This window comes from Haliotis asinina, chromosome 15 (assembly GCF_037392515.1).
Source record: "Haliotis asinina isolate JCU_RB_2024 chromosome 15, JCU_Hal_asi_v2, whole genome shotgun sequence".
NCBI lineage: Eukaryota > Metazoa > Mollusca > Gastropoda > Lepetellida > Haliotidae > Haliotis > Haliotis asinina.
In genome coordinates, this window is record NC_090294.1 from 25,576,074 (window position 1) to 25,593,789 (window position 17,716).

The 17,716-nt window shown below is 37.8% G+C and overlaps 1 protein-coding gene across 1 annotated transcript in view; it reads left to right on the top strand.

Annotated features, from left to right (window-relative positions):
* LOC137264936 (transmembrane cell adhesion receptor mua-3-like) overlaps window positions 1-17,716 on the top strand; it is a 93,923-nt gene that overhangs the window by 16,591 nt on the left and 59,616 nt on the right. Inside the window, exons 10-19 of the mRNA XM_067800288.1 lie at window positions 56-184; window positions 710-811; window positions 1,218-1,319; window positions 4,242-4,370; window positions 9,823-9,951; window positions 10,599-10,727; window positions 11,244-11,345; window positions 11,755-11,856; window positions 14,784-14,912; window positions 16,961-17,089. Of these exons, the coding sequence (XP_067656389.1) occupies window positions 56-184; window positions 710-811; window positions 1,218-1,319; window positions 4,242-4,370; window positions 9,823-9,951; window positions 10,599-10,727; window positions 11,244-11,345; window positions 11,755-11,856; window positions 14,784-14,912; window positions 16,961-17,089 (1,182 nt within the window). The remainder of the gene's footprint in view (window positions 1-55; window positions 185-709; window positions 812-1,217; window positions 1,320-4,241; window positions 4,371-9,822; window positions 9,952-10,598; window positions 10,728-11,243; window positions 11,346-11,754; window positions 11,857-14,783; window positions 14,913-16,960; window positions 17,090-17,716) is intronic.

Sequence of the window (17,716 nt, forward strand, 5' to 3'; positions counted from 1 at the left end):
AAAGTACATTTCAACTTATCCAACCGTTAACGATGCTCTCGACAATTTGTTTTAGTTGACCTGTGTGCCTCCAACTCTACCAACAATTGTGATGCCAACGCTACCTGTACACACACGGGCAGTTCATTCAACTGCACTTGCAAGGACGGGTTTGTTGGGGACGGTACAGCCGGTAACTGTATGGGTAGGTGAACGGTGGATTGTATAACCCGTTTCGTTTAGGAACACCAACGCCTAAATACCACCACAAATGGTTTTAGAAGCGATACCTTAGCATCACACTTTATGAAGATACCGACAGTTTCAGTTTCTGATTTAGTAACTAGTCTCTTCTCATGTGTTGACTTTCCACGCTTTAATAGTAGAATATGTGTCTTTTCTATGCATGGCTAACTGTGTCTAAATTGCTAAGACATCAAGGGATGGTATAAATCCAGACCTAAAATCTTAACTCACTCACTCACTTACAATGTGCAGAGGCTGCAATGTCTCTTTGGACCGTATATACAGGTGGCGAAATTCTCAAGACTTGATAACTTTTTGTGATGAAAATAGACAAATGTGCCAGGATTCTGACATAAAAAAATCTACAACAGAAAAGGCTAAAATCAACAATCATCCATGTGGACATAGCATCAGGATAATGATGAGTCCCTTCTCATAGTTGAAGCTCAAGAGGACTTTAATCACTTCTGTGTCATTGTTTCAGAGAATTCGTGTTTGGACAACGATTGTGGTGATAATGCCATCTGTACTCCTTTGGAGAACGACGGGTTTACCTGTGATTGCATTGACGGATTTGTGGGTGATGGTAGGACATGCATTGGTAGGTCCTGCCACATTAAAGGAGTTTATTTGGTATAAAGTACTACCATAACATATCAAGTATGATTAAGTACATGTACAAGAGTTTATGATTTAACTGATAACTTCTACTCACTCACTCACTTCAAATGTCCAACGGTCGCAAACTCTTTTTGAAGGGTATAGAAGAACAAGGTGGCAAAAGTCTCAAGACAAAACGAGGCCTGACATTTTATACTATGACATGCCATGATGCTGATGTAAAGAACCTACAATTGCGAAGGCGTACTGGTAGATGCTAGCACCAGCAACCATCCATGTGGACATATTATCAGCGTTACAGGATAATGATCAGTCCTTTCTCAAAGTTGAAGCTCAAGAGGACTTTAATCAGTTCTGTGTCATTGTTTCAGAGAACTCGTGTTTGGACAACGATTGTGATGATAATTCCATCTGTACACCTTTGAAGAACAACAGATTTACCTGTGATTGCATTGACGGATTTGTGGGCGATGGTAGGACATGCATTGGTAGGTGCTTCCACAGTAAAGGAGTTTTTTGGTTGTAAAGTACTCCCATATCATATCAAGTATGATTAAGTACCAATGTTCTTGATTTAAGTAATATATTAGGTATCTATAACTTATTGTAGCTGCGATCTTGGCGAAATACCAATCAGTCTGAAATAGGAGAAACTACCCAATACAAAGTACAGATAGTTGGCGAACCTGCCCAGAATGCTAATTTAGGTAACCGGTAATAAACTTGATTCTTAAGCTGGGGGTTGTGTCAGAGATTCCCCTTCCAGTCCATGAATATGAAAATTGGTCATGATGTTGAGATGTGTTGTAATACACATAGTGATTACTCAAACAATCGTCTTATAAAAGTTAGTATTGCTACAGTTACAGTTTTGGAAGGATTTTGTATGAGTGATTTGAAGCTTTAATGTTCTTTACAGAGTTTAATGGTTGAAAATTTCTAAGCTATTTGATTTGTTCCATATAAATCTTTAAAACTTGGCCATTCATGTCTTGCTTGACGATGTTTGATATCCCATCACAAGGGATAACTATTTCAGTGCGAAAACGATGAAGGATCGTTTCAATAATATCAGTTCTCATTTAGCTATCGATCTTTTAAAGAATTAGATTTGTTAAATGATTTGTAAATAGACAAATAAATACTTGGAAGTTTGAAATAATAACTCAGGTTAAAGCCCTGTGAAATTATTGTCCTTCTTAGAAAGTACTTACGTCCCCAAATATGCAATGTAAATTGAACCATTCCACATTTAAAACAGAATATATGTGTTTCTAAGGTATGCTAGATGTGTCTAAATTGCAAACAACTAAAGGAGATGATTTAAATCCGGCTGAGTCCATGCAGGAAACAAACGTACTGTAAGTTCAAACGGTCCCTAGTAAGGTGATCTGTCTTCAGTAGTTGGCGATCTATAACCTGTTTTTATATGGTAATGTTCACTATAGTTAAACTGTTTTAAAACTAATTACTAGTTTTAAAGTCGCCTCCGTGATAATATAGTTATTTTTCATGTACTGTTCTTCGTACCATTTATTACTATGTATACTGGCGTCTCCTATTCTCGCGGTACTTACGGATATCGGCTGAAAAAATAATACAAACAGTTCTTTTCGTATGTATCGTATGTATGCTTGTTGTTTTTAAATGAAGAGATTCTCCCTCTAACATCTGCATCTATCAACTGCTTGATCCATCAGGTGTATTATCGCACACGAGCTCGATGAAAAACATGGTCGTCTGCTGCTGACTTTTCGAGGCGTCTCCCATTCTCGCGGCATAACAAAAAATAACGTTATTAGGTGTAAGGAAGTGGAATCTTATCGGCAAGGGCGGGGAAAAGTTACGATTTTTCCAAGCTGGTTACAATTCATATTATATATTCGGTACATTGCAAAAGTGTGATAATTCACAGACTTGGGCCACTTCCTAGTTACCAGTCAATGATGTAAACAACCGCTAAGTATCACGCATTGGCAATCTCGGCAGAGAATAGGAGACGGCCCTATATACCAATTAATAATTTCCGTCACGATATGGCTGAAATATTGCCAATGTGACGATAAATTTTAACTCACTCCCATGCTTAAAACTGTGGGTAACTATAAGTTAAAGGCAAGTGTGTTTAATAGTTTAATACCAAAACAGTAATTTACCAACTACCAACTATATGGCGGCAGTCTGTAAATAATCGAGTCTGGATTAGACAATCCAGTGATCACCAGTATGAGCATTGACGCTGACTTGTCAACCAAGTCAAGCGAGCCTGACCACCCGATTCCGTTCGTCGCCTCTTAGAGTGAATAAATGTGTCTAGGAGACATGGCATAATTTATGTTCGATGTGTGTGTGCGTGTGCGTGCGCGTGCGCGTGTGTGTATGAACACTATAGGATTGTTATTGATAAGCTTATCTTTACATTATCAACTGTATAGGGAATTCATGGGGAGGCTTTTTTAAGATGTAATTTTCTCTCTTGTGTTACTTTGATTACTTTTATGATTGCCATAAAAGACGACAATGCTTGTCGCAAGAGGTGGTCAGGCTCGCTGACTTGGTTGACACATGTCATCGATTCCCATTTGTGCAGATCAATGCTCATGTTGTTGATCACTGGATTGTTTGGTCCAGACTCGATTATTTACACACCGCCGCCATATAGTTGGAATATTGCTGAGTGCGGCATGAAACTAAATTCACTCAATCACTCTGATTTTACAGCAGTCAGTGATTTCACAGTGTAAATCTGATAAGACAATGGTATTTATATTTAGAAAATTTTACAAGCTGGAGGTGGTGGATGTTATGTAACATAAAAAAATATTGGCTAGCTAATTTGCTTTTAATCAAGCATATGTTTGTTAATTAAGAAACTGTCACACAAAGATGTTTCAGTAGGGACGTACTGTTATTTCGTTTTGCATAAACCTTTTGCTTTAGGAATACAGTATTTAGATTGGAGAGTCACGTGAAGTATGAAAAATTACGTCGTTTTGAAATATGAGAAGAATGACAACAACTTGCATCACATGGGGGCAAATTCTAAAGATCTCAAAACAAGACTTGATACTTTATATTGATGTAAATGGACAAATGTGCCACAATACTACAATGAACCTACAATAGAAAAGACAACCACTAATTAAAAAATCAACGAAGACATTACCATTTTGGAACACCAAGGCCTAAATGCCACCACAACTGTTCTCAAAACTGCTACCTTAGTATTACACTTCACGAAGATACTGACGAATTTCATTTCTGATTTAGTAACAGTCTTCTTCTCATCTGATGTAAGGCACGTGGATGTTGCAGTTATAAAGTTTAGTGTACCATTAAGACACTTCATTTCAAAGTAACCGACCTTTAACGCTACTCTGGACAATTTGGTTTAGTTGACCCGTGTGCCTCCAACTCTACCAACAACTGTGATGTCGAAGCTACCTGTACACCCGCGGGCGCTTCATTCAACTGCACGTGCAATGACGGGTTTGTTGGGGACGGTACAGTCGGTAACTGTATGGGTAGGTAAACGGGTCATTGTATCACGATAAATTTTAACTCACTCACTCTGTTACGAATGCTGAATGTCAAGCGGATATCACCTGGACTAAAAGTGACAAACATACAGTCCTCTCATTAGCTCCAACTATTGACGAGAATAAATCATCACCCGTCTGTCAGATTGAATTACCACGATCGATATCACCTGCAGTGAAAAATCCTTGCCATAAGATAGGTATCATGAAAGATAGGTATCATCAAAACATCTGATAGAGTACCAAAGGAATCACATGACCTTTTACAGATGTACAATAAATTTCAAATTCGGGGAGACCTGGACGCCTTAACCACTCGGCCACCTATACCCGTGCTCATAATAGCAGCAGTTCGCCCCGGAAGGAGAGAGTACATCCACCGTACTTTCACCCGCTACAACATGAATAGCAGAGGAACTTTAATGAAGTACAATTACTAGCTCAATACATTAAACCATCAGCTTTCAGTTTACAAGAAATGTATTTGAAACAAAATAATCAGTTCTAATTGCGTCAGTACCATTCCATTCATTCTTTTTACACATCCTGATGACAAGGCCACGGGTGGATCTTCCATATTGGTGGGGCTAGGCATTATGAATGGCCCTGTTCCACTTTAGACAAATCTTCAAGGTGTTGCTGTTCGTCTGTCCTTACTCTCTGTTACTAAGTAACCATTACTCTCTGTTCCTTCTACCTCTCTACATCTTCAACTCTTCACCAGTCTGATCTTCAAGATGTATTTGACCAACTTCCTAAACCCTTAAGTTCTTAAGAAATGTTCGAATTTGGGGTACATCATGCTAGATGTAAATTACAGGCAGCGTTATGACGACAATTCCTCAATACAACACTGATTATGACAAGATAATTATGATGTAATGAGTATAGACTGATATAGTCAGAGATTACAGTCAAATTGGCGGCCATCTTGGATTTTGTGCCACCAGGGGCCACTGCTGAGAAGGATCAATATCTAGAAATGTTTAGAACTGCTATATGCACCAGTGTGGCGAGTTTGCGACTTTTAACCCAAAGTGCACAGTTTTGAAAACAACATAAAGCAAACTGGCCTAATCTAGGACAGTTAATAATCCAAGACGCTATTGACACAGAAACTTGTTTCATCCCAGGTGATGCATGCACCTGGGAATGTACGAACCATTTCTGATGTGACTGAGACAAACAGTGATCTGAACATTAACAGGCTGTAAATGACAAAACGTATTACTTTGTGATGCATGTAAACACTCTGAGTTTGATAGAAATGTCATTATGTGTAACAGTGCCATTGTTGGTAATTAAAATATGTCAGAGATTGACTCCCTAAAGGATGAATGTGTCACTCCCACTGAGACCTATACTGATAGTGTTGTTTTAGCCATCAATGCTTTTGTCAAATCAGCGTGTCAGCACAGATGCTATATATGACGTCATGAAGTTGGTGACGTCACAATAATATGACGATGTTGCACTGCAAATCTAATGGCAGTACTGTGTTGAGAGATGTTCTTCATTCACTGAAACGTAATGAAGGAAGATTTGGAATGATAAACAGAATCTCACCCTCTCGTTTCTACTGATATCAGTTACATCAACAGCAAGCCTCGGATATTTGTTACTTTTTCAACTCGTGTGGATAGATTTGATATCATTTGACACGAGGGTGAAATTCTCTATATACACTGATACTTGGTGTTATGTATCTGAAAAAAAGCGTGTTATTTTTACACTACTTCGACACGTGGAAGTTTGAAGTGAAACACTATGTTAGAGTGAGAATATATATACTTATTCATGTTCCGGGCCACACAGAAAACATTGTGTCTGTTAAGTTGGAAAACACGCCATGGTTTGCACGGTATATGTACTCACTGCACTGGCTCTAAGACATCAGATCTAGGTAGTGTTTTTTGTGAGGACTGTTGTTACTGTAAGGTCAATACGACTGTGTAAGTACATATTTTGAACTCAACAATGGCCCAAGTGAGTATTCCCTAGTGAGCTGAGCTAGGCGTTTTTCATGATCCCTGGTGAAGAGGTCTGCTTTCAGTTGTTGGCAATATAGACATGCTTTATTAATCACCTATTGTCCGCTGTAATTATGCTGTTTAGAGTTCAGGAACTCTGAACCATTTGTTGTGAAGGATCTACATTTTGGTATCCTGTGGAACCGGAAACCCAACCATATGACATGTTTCCCATCTACAGTTACAAGCAAAGTATCCACTGAGGAAAAGTAAGTTTCAATTCAAACAGGTGGACCACCCTGTTCTGGAGACAGCTAAGATCCAACAAAAGGAACTTACTCATGATAAATTGAAGAAAACGAGATGCTCGCCCTCAGAGGACAATGCGAAGAAGATGAAGTATATTGATGGCGTTTTCCAGTGAATGTTTGTACATTAAGACATGTATTGATCAAAAGAAGAATGAAATAGGAGAAACTACCCAATACAAAGTACAGATAGTAGGCGAACCTGCCCAGAATGCTATTTAGGTACCCGGTAGTAACTTGATTCTTATGCTAAGGGTTGTGTCACAGATTACCCCATCAGTCTATGAATGTCACAACTGATCATGATGGTGAGATGCGTTGTAATACACATGGAGATTATTCAAGCAATTGTCTGAGAAAAGTTAGTATTGCTACAGTTACAGGTTTTTATGAGTGATTTGAAGCTCAAACGTTGTTTACAGTGTTTGATGGTTGAAAATTTGCAAGCCATTTGATTTGTTCTATATGAAGGTTTAAACTTGGTCAAATATGTTTTGATTGACGATGTTGAGTATCCCATCACAAGGGATGACTTTTAATGTGAAAACGATGAAAGACCTTTCCAATGATATCAGTTCTCTTTAATTATTGCATTTTTAAAGAATTAAATTTGGTAAATGCTTGGTAAATAGATAAATAAATATGATTGGAAGTTTGAACTAGTAACCCAGATTATTAGTGGCTGTTTCCTCGAGGGGTATTAACGCCCTGTAAAATTATTATCCTTCTTATTAAGTACTTACGTCCCAAAATATGCCAAGTAAAGTTAAACGTTCCGCTTTTATAATCGAAGATGTGAGATATGTGTTTCTAATGTATAGCTAGATCTGTCTATACTGCTAACAACTAAGGGGACTGATTTAAAACCGACTGGGTCCATGTAGAAAGCAAACGTACTGTCCCCATGGTCCCTTGTAAGGTGATGTACCTTCAGTTGTTCGCATTAGACGTCTCCGTGATAATCTAGTTATTTCACATGTACTTTTCTTTGTAGACAGTTTTTATAAATATGGATTACGAAATAAAATGTGAAATACTGCCAATGTGACGATAAATTGTAACTCACTCCCACACTTTAGACCGTGGGTGACTAATTACCACAATTTAAGGGCAAATGTATGTGTAGTATTTTAATACCAGAACTGTAGTTTATACTTTGATACCAAAGCAGTAATTTGCCAACTACCTACTATCGCTTTGAAACGTTAATGTTGAAAACTGTATTTTATCTACAAAATGGTAGACCGTGTCATTGTAACCATCATAAATTAATTGATGATAAATATGTCAGCAATTTCAGTCTGCAGCTGAAGCTTAAGGTTTAAGGTTTTGTTTGGTGATGTGATAATTATTGTTGCAAGAAATCTTCATGTGTTGAAAAAGAAGAGATTATGTGAAGAAGTATTTAGATTAATAACACTTAGGAATGTTTCTTGTTTTCACTATATATGTTACTGCTTTTAAGAATTGATAATTACATTTTTATTTGAATTCCACTCATTGGGGTTTACATTTACTCATTACTCAGGCAAAACATAGATCTCCAATACTTGTGTGTGTGTGTGAAAGCTTCAATAATCATATTAAGTGTTTCGGAGGTAATACTGAGTGAGTTCCGTTTTTACGCAGCTTTCAGCAATATTGCAGCTATATGGCGGCAGTCTGTAAATAATCAAGTCTGGAACAGACAATCCAGTGATCAACAGCATGAGCGTCGACGGTGACGTATCACCCAAATCAATCGAGCCTGACCACCCGATCCCGTTCGTCACCTCTTAGAAAGACTGAATGTGTCTAGGAGTCATGACATACTTTATGTTAGATGTGTGTGTGTGTGTGTGTGTGTGTGTGTGTGTGTGTGTGTGTGTGATGTGTGTAGACGAAGTCAATTCAAAGAAGAAACGGTGAAACAAACATTAAAATGGACATGTCAAAAGTGACAACTCGCAGAGGGACAGCTCTCAGGAACAACGCGCCATAAACAATATAATGCAAAATCTATATTGTACGCGTATTAATAAATATACGATTGCCCCACCCCGATATGGGTTTTGAAAAGCTTCACACCTTATAAATCGATCGTACATATTTAGGAATCTTTCATACTCTGAATGTAAGTGACTCCAAAAGTTGCACTGCAGTGAACATCAACATTTTTGTTTGCTCGATGTTGGCAATCAGTAATATTCCATCTCTATGTCAACGGAGTGACAATCCAACGATTTGAATCATGACCACCAATGTACGCGATACGATGACATGACTGTTTAAACCAAGTCAGCGGGTCAAACCAAACGATCCTGTTAACCGTCTCTAACGACATGTATGGGTTCCTAAAACCAGTTTTAAGCCAGATATTGGAGACATCAAAATGTGCATGGTATGATAGAAAAATACGATGACATGCATACACATTCATACATACACATTGATGCCTTATGTGTACATATTCAACTGTCTAGGAAATTCATGTGGAGACTTTTAAAGAAGTAATTTTCTCTTTTGTATTACTATGCTTTTTCAGAAGTTAGTGATTTCACAGTGTAGATCTGCATTTATCTTTGGACAATTTTACAAGCTGAAGGTGGTGGATGTTATATAACATACATTGTTTTGGTTAGTTATTTTGCTTTTAATCAAACATATGTTTGTTAATTAAGAAACTGTCACACAAAGATGTTTCTGTAGTGAATTACTGTTAATTAGTTTTGCATAAATCTTTTTGCTTTAGGGATATAGTATTTAGATTGGAGAGTCACGTAAGGTATGAAAAATGACGTCGTTTTGAAACGAAAGACGAACGAGACGACTTGCATCACATGGGGGCAAATTCTAAACATATCAAAACAAGACTTGATACTTTATAGTGATGTAAATGGACAAATGTGCAACGATACTACAAAAAAGACAACCACTAAATCAATCAATACCATTTTGAACACCTAGGCCTAAATATCACCACTAATAATTTTAAGAGGGCTACCTTAGCATCAGACTTTATAATGATACTGACGGGTTTCATTTCTGATTTAGTAACTATCCTCTTCTCACTTAATGATGTAAGACACGTGTACGTTGCGGTTATAAATTTCAGTGCAGTATCGAAAAAGTACTAACCAAATTAGCAGACCTCTAACGCTACTCTCGAAAATACTTTAGTTGACCTGTGTGCCTCCAACTCTACCAACAATTGTGATGCCGATGCTACCTGTACACCAATGGTCGGTTCATTCAACTGCACGTGCAATGATGGGTTCTTCGGGGATGGCACAGTGGGTAACTGTGTGGGTAAGTAAACGGAAGTTTGCTTAATCCGTGCCACTTTGGAACACCAAGGCCTAAATGTCGAAACCATTGGCTTTGAAAGTGTTACCTTAGTCTCACATTTTATGAAGATACTGACGGATTCATTTCTGGTTTAGTAACTATATTTTTCTCACCTGATGATGTAAGACGCATCTGTGTTGCAGTTATACAATTCAATAAGGTGTTACGAAACTACATTTCAAAGTAACCGACCTTCAACGCCACACACGACAATTTATTCTAATTGACCCCTAGTATGGTGATCTACCTTCATTTGTTGACAGTCCATAGCCTGTTATCATATAGTATTGTCTTGTATAGGTCAAACGTTTTAGATTTAATTACTCCACTTTACGTTTACATCTTTGATAAACAGCGTGTTTCACTGTCCTTAATTTTACAGCTTTCTATAATTTACCTACAATTATTCTAAATGTAGACTTTGGTCACAATATGACTGAAATACTGCCGTTGTGCCTGAAACGTTTACCTCCATCACCAGTAGCTATCCCTGACTCATCTGATGATGTAAGACACATGTATACTGAAGTAATAAAGTTCGATGTGGTTTCAAAAAGTACATTTCAACTTATCCAACCGTTAACGATGCTCTTGACAATTTGTTTTAGTTGACCTGTGTGCCTCCAACTCTACCAACAATTGTGATGCCAACGCTACCTGTACACACACGGGCAGTTCATTCAACTGCACTTGCAAGGACGGGTTTGTTGGGGACGGTACAGCCGGTAACTGTATGGGTAGGTGAACGGTGGATTGTATAACCCGTTTCGTTTAGGAACACCAACGCCTAAATACCACCACAAATGATTTTAGAAGCGATACCTTAGCATCACATTTTATGAAGATACCGACAGTTTCAGTTTCTGATTTAGTAACTAGTCTCTTCTCATGTGTTGACTTTCCACGCTTTAATAGTAGAATATGTGTCTTGGCATGGCTAACTGTGTCTAAATTGCTAAGACATCAAGGGATGGTATAAATCCAGACCTAAAATCTTAACTCACTCACTTACAATGTGCAGAGGCTGCAATGTCTCTTTGGACAGTATATACAGGTGGCGAAATTCTCAAGACTTGATAACTTTTTGTGATGAAAATAGACAAATGTGCCAGGATGCTGACATAAAAAAATCTACAACAGAAAAGGCTAAAATCAACAATCATCCATGTGGACATAGCATCAGGATAATGATGAGTCCCTTCTCATAATTGAAGCTCAAGAGGACTTTAATCAGTTCTGTGTCATTGTTTCAGAGAATTCGTGTTTGGACAACGATTGTGGTGATAATGCCATCTGTACTCCTTTGGAGAACGACGGGTTTACCTGTGATTGCATTGACGGATTTGTGGGTGATGGTAGGACATGCATTGGTAGGTCCTGCCACATTAAAGGAGTTTTTTTGGTATAAAGTACTACCATAACATATCAAGTATGATTAAGTACATGTACAAGAGTTTATGATTTAACTGATAACTTCTACTCACTCACTCACTTCAAATGTCCAACGGTCGCAAACTCTTTTTGAAGGGTATAGAAGAACAAGGTGGCAAAAGTCTCAAGACATCAAAACGAGGCCTGATATTTTATACTATGACATGCCATGATGCTGATGTAAAGAACCTACAATTGCGAAGGCGTACTGGTAGATGCTAGCACCAGCAACCATCCATGTGGACATATTATCAGCGTTACAGGATAATGATCAGTCCTTTCTCAAAGTTGAAGCTCAAGAGGACTTTAATCAGTTCTGTGTCATTGTTTCAGAGAACTCGTGTTTGGACAACGATTGTGATGATAATTCCATCTGTACACCTTTGAAGAACAACAGATTTACCTGTGATTGCATTGACGGATTTGTGGGCGATGGTAGGACATGCATTGGTAGGTGCTTCCACAGTAAAGGAGTTTTTTGGTTGTAAAGTACTCCCATATCATATCAAGTATGATTAAGTACCAGTGTTCTTGATTTAAGTAATATATTAGGTATCTATAACTTATTGTAGCTGCGATCTTGGCGAAATACCAATCAGTCTGAAATAGGAGAAACTACCCAATACAAAGTACAGATAGTTGGCGAACCTGCCCAGAATGCTAATTTAGGTAACCGGTAATAAACTTGATTCTTAAGCTGGGGGTTGTGTCAGAGATTCCCCTTCCAGTCCATGAATATGAAAATTGGTCATGATGTTGAGATGTGTTGTAATACACATAGTGATTACTCAAACAATCGTCTTATAAAAGTTAGTATTGCTACAGTTACAGTTTTGGAAGGATTTTGTATGAGTGATTTGAAGCTTTAATGTTGTTTACAGAGTTTAATGGTTGAAAATGTCTAAGCTATTTGATTTGTTCCATATAAATCTTTAAAACTTGGCCATTCATGTCTTGCTTGACGATGTTTGATATCCCATCACAAGGGATAACTATTTCAGTGCGAAAACGATGAAGGATCGTTTCAATAATATCAGTTCTCATTTAGCTATCGCACTTTTAAAGAATTAGATTTGTTAAATGATTTGTAAATAGACAAATAAATACTTGGAAGTTTGAAATAATAACTCAGATTAAAGCCCTGTGAAATTATTGTCCTTCTTAGAAAGTACTTACGTCCCCAAATATGCAATGTAAATTGAACCATTCCACATTTAAAACAGAATATATGTGTTTCTAAGGTATGCTAGATGTGTCTAAATTGCAAACAACTAAAGGAGATGATTTAAATCCGGCTGAGTCCATGCAGGAAACAAACGTACTGTAAGTTCAAACGGTCCCTAGTAAGGTGATCTGTCTTCAGTAGTTGGCGATCTATAACCTGTTTTTATATGGTAATGTTCACTATAGTTAAACTGTTTTAAAACTAATTACTAGTTTTAAAGTCGCCTCCGTGATAATATAGTTATTTTTCATGTACTGTTCTTCGTACCATTTATTACTATGTATACTGGCGTCTCCTATTCTCGCGGTACTTACGGATATCGGCTGAAAAAATAATACAAACAGTTCTTTTCGTATGTATCGTATGTATGCTTGTTGTTTTTAAATGAAGAGATTCTCCCTCTAACATCTGCATCTATCAACTGCTTGATCCATCAGGTGTATTATCGCACACGAGCTCGATGAAAAACATGGTCGTCTGCTGCTGACTTTTCGAGGCGTCTCCCATTCTCGCGGCATAACAAAAAGTAACGTTATTAGGTGTAAGGAAGTGGAATCTTATCGGCAATGGCGGGGAAAAGTTACGATTTTTCCAAGCTGGTTACAATTCATATTATATATTCGGTACATTGCAAAAATGTGATAATTCACAGACTTGGGCCACTTCCTAGTTACCAGTCAATGATGTAAACAACCGCTAAGTATCACGCATTGGCAATCTCGGCAGAGAATAGGAGACGGCCCTATATACCAATTAATAATTTCCGTCACGATATGGCTGAAATATTGCCAATGTGACGATAAATTTTAACTCACTCCCATGCTTAAAACTGTGGGTAAATATAATTTAAAGGCAAGTATGTTTAATAGTTTAATACCAAAACAGTAATTTACCAACTACCAACTATATGGCGGCAGTCTGTAAATAATCGAGTCTGGATTAGACAATCCAGTGATCACCAGTATGAGCATTGACGCTGACTTGTCAACCAAGTCAAGCGAGCCTGACCACCCGATCCCGTTCGTCGCCTCTTAGAGTGAATAAATGTGTCTAGGAGACATGGCATAATTTATGTTCGATGTGCATGTGTGTGTGCGTGCGCGTGCGCGTGCGCGTGTGTGTATGAACACTATAGGATTGTTATTGATAAGCTTATCTTTACATTATCAACTGTATAGGGAATTCGTGGGGAGGCTTTTTTAAGATGTAATTTTCTCTCTTGTGTTACTTTGATTACTTTTATGATTGCCATAAAAGACGACAATGCTTGTCGCAAGAGGTGGTCAGGCTCGCTGACTTGGTTGACACATGTCATCGATTCCCATTTGTGCAGATCAATGCTCATGTTGTTGATCACTGGATTGTTTGGTCCAGACTCGATTATTTACACACCGCCGCCATATAGTTGGAATATTGCTGAGTGCGGCATGAAACTAAATTCACTCAATCACTCTGATTTTACAGCAGTCAGTGATTTCACAGTGTAAATCTGATAAGACAATGGTATTTATATTTAGAAAATTTTACAAGCTGGAGGTGGTGGATGTTATGTAACATAAAAAATATTGGCTAGCTAATTTGCTTTTAATCAAGCATATGTTTGTTAATTAAGAAACTGTCACACAAAGATGTTTCAGTAGGGACGTACTGTTATTTCGTTTTGCATAAACCTTTTGCTTTAGGAATACAGTATTTAGATTGGAGAGTCACGTGAAGTATGAAAAATTACGTCGTTTTGAAATATGAGAAGAATGACAACAACTTGCATCACATGGGGGCAAATTCTAAAGATCTCAAAACAAGACTTGATACTTTATAGTGATGTAAATGGATAAATGTGCCACAATACTACAATGAACCTACAATTGAAAAGACAACCACTAATTAAAAAATCAACGAAGACATGACCATTTTGGAACACCAAGGCCTAAATGCCACCACAACTGTTTTCAAAACTGCTACCTTAGTATTACACTTCATGAAGATACTGACGAATTTTATTTCTGATTTAGTAACAATCTTCTTCTCATATGATGTAAGGCACGTGGATGTTGCAGTTATAAAGTTCAGTGTAGCATTAAGACACTCCATTTCAAAGTAACCGACCTTTAACGCTACTCTGGACAATTTGGTTTAGTTGACCCGTGTGCCTCCAACTCTACCAACAACTGTGATGCCGAAGCTACCTGTACACCCGCGGGCGCTTCATTCAACTGCACGTGCAATGACGGGTTTGTTGGGGACGGTACAGTCGGTCACTGTATGGGTAGGTAAACGGATCATTGTATCACGATAAATTTTAACTCACTCACTCTGTTACGTATGCTGAAGGTCAGGCGGATATCACCTGGACTAAAAGTGACAAACATATAGTCCTTTCATTAGCTCCAACTATTGACGAGAATAAATCATCACCCGTCTGTCAGATTGAATTACCACGATCGATATCACCTGCAGTGAAAAATCCTTGCCATAAGATAGGTATCATGAAAGATAGGTATCATCAAAACATCTGATAGAGTACCAAAGGAATCACATGACCTTTTACAGATGTACAATAAATTTCAAATTCGTGTCCACCTATACCCGTGCTCGTAATAGGAGCAGTTCGCCCCGGAAGGACAGAGTACATCACCCGTACTTTCACCCGCTACAGCATGAATAGCAGAGGAACTTTAATGAAGTTACAAGAAATTTATTTGAAACAAAATAATCAGTTCGAATTGCGTCAGTACCATTCTATTCATTCTTTTTTCACATCCTGATGACAAGGCCACGGGTGGATCTTCCATATTGGTGGGGCTAGGCATTATGAATGGCCCTGTTCCACTTTAATCAAATCTTCAAGGTGTTGCTGATCGTCTGTCCTTACTCTCTGTTACTAAGTAACCATTACTCTCTGTTTCTTCTACCTCTCTACATCTTCAACTCTTCACCAGTCTGATCTTCAAGATGTATTTGACCAACTTCCTAAACCCTGTATCATAATGGGCGATCTCAGTAGACAATAACCCACTATGGGAGAGTATTGATACCAAAAACCAAAGGCAAAATTCTCTGTAATAATAATTTATGCATACTCAAAGATGGCTCTTATGCATATTTACAATTTGCCACGGGAACATATTCTGCTTTAGACTTCTCAATCACTGATTCAAACGTCTATAATGAATTTGAATGGTCAGTCCATAATGTCCTTTGACCATTTTCTCATGGTACTTACACCAATTAAACCCACCAACGATCGAAATCCACCTATAACAAGGCAGATTTTTTCTAAGGCCACTTTGGCCATTATTTCACAGAGTCCGCCTAGGAAAACTGAAATCAGACTTTTTATGGATGATCCTGACCCAATCAGATGTTTCCTTACGAACAGAAACATGTAGCTGATGAAACCATTTCCCCCGGTCCGCTGTAAAACTATTCATAGCTAAACCATCGTTTAATGACGAATGGAACTAGGAACAGAAGGAAGAAAACAGAGAAATATTTCACTGCCCTCCTACCGTATATAACTTAAAACATGTAATATCAGTTATGCTAATGAACGTTTAAGCGTCATATTTGGAAAATTACGTTTCCAAAATATATTCCCGTACTCCTATGTCAAGGGTATGGAATATGGTCCCAAAACTCAAAGGCAAGGATTCCAAATCCAGTTGTATTCAGGATCTCAAAGATGATAATGACATACTAACTAAAAATCTGATCAAAGAAGTTAAACTCAAGTTATAAAAATCTAACATATCAGACTTCTCCAAAGCAACGCGAAGAATGAGTGCGTTTTCAGTCCGGTGATAATGAAGATTGCAATGGTGTATTTTCAGCACATGAACTTCACACTGCCTTATCGCAAGGTCATGATACTGAAACAAGACCTGATGATATCATTTACCAGCTCTTAAAATATATGCCTCAAGCTTGTCTCTAAACTCTACTTAACATTGTTTAGCACATTTGAATAACGAGACATTTCCTATTTCCAAGCCTCGAATGGATCATACATATCCATTTAATTATCGACCAATTGCCTTAATCTGCTGTATTCGTCTCTGTGATATTCTAGTTAGTTTTACTGTCTTTTTACAATGTTTTCACAAAGGTTTTTACAATGTAGGTGCTATTAATTCATTTGAATAAAGTTTCATGGTTTTGCTGTTGTATTTTATGTCTGTTTTTATTTTATTTATTTCATTTACAGTTTTCTCACACATTTACTGCTGTCCCTCGTGATTTACTTCTGATATAGTTTCAAGAAAGTAAATTTCAAATTATGCGGCCCTTGACGCTGCATTCGACAATTTGTTTTAGTTGACCCCTGTGTCTCCAACTCGACCAACAATTGCGATACCGACGCTACCTGTACACCCGCGGGCGGATCATTCAGCTGCACGTGCAATGACGGGTTCTTCGGTGATGGTACAGTCGGTAACTGTATGGGTAGGTACACGGAAGACTGCATAATCATACAGGTCTTTGAATGGCATATAGAAGTGACACACATAAGAAAGAAAGGTTTTATGGCTGTCAAGGTTATAATTGTCATAACAAAAGATATCTGACATTCATACAACCCTCTTCTTTTCATCATACAGTTACAATCACCATCTTCATCTTCTTAAAACCAATCAAGTTGAACTATGTCCAACTATAACTGGCAAACATTTATTAACAACCTGTTTAAGATGATATGACCAAACCAAAATATGAAGTCATTTCGGACATTCACTCAGCAATGTATTGATTTTTTGGGGGGAAGAGGGCGTTGGGGTAGCCTAGTGGTCAAAGCCTTCATGCGTCACTCTAAAGACCCAGCTTCGATTCTCAACACATATACAATGCGTCAAGTCCAACTGCAGTTATATAGATGAAACATGTGGGTATAATTCATCTTCATATTATTACCAAAAGCATTTATTTTACTGGGTCAAAACAGAGTTTTACTAAGGTAGGTAACGACATGTGACGCAAAACAATGTACATTAATGTGGAACTAGTGAACAAATAATACATTTCCATTAAGATTAACTTGGATGGCACATGTCATCGTAAGCGAAGTAGGTGCTG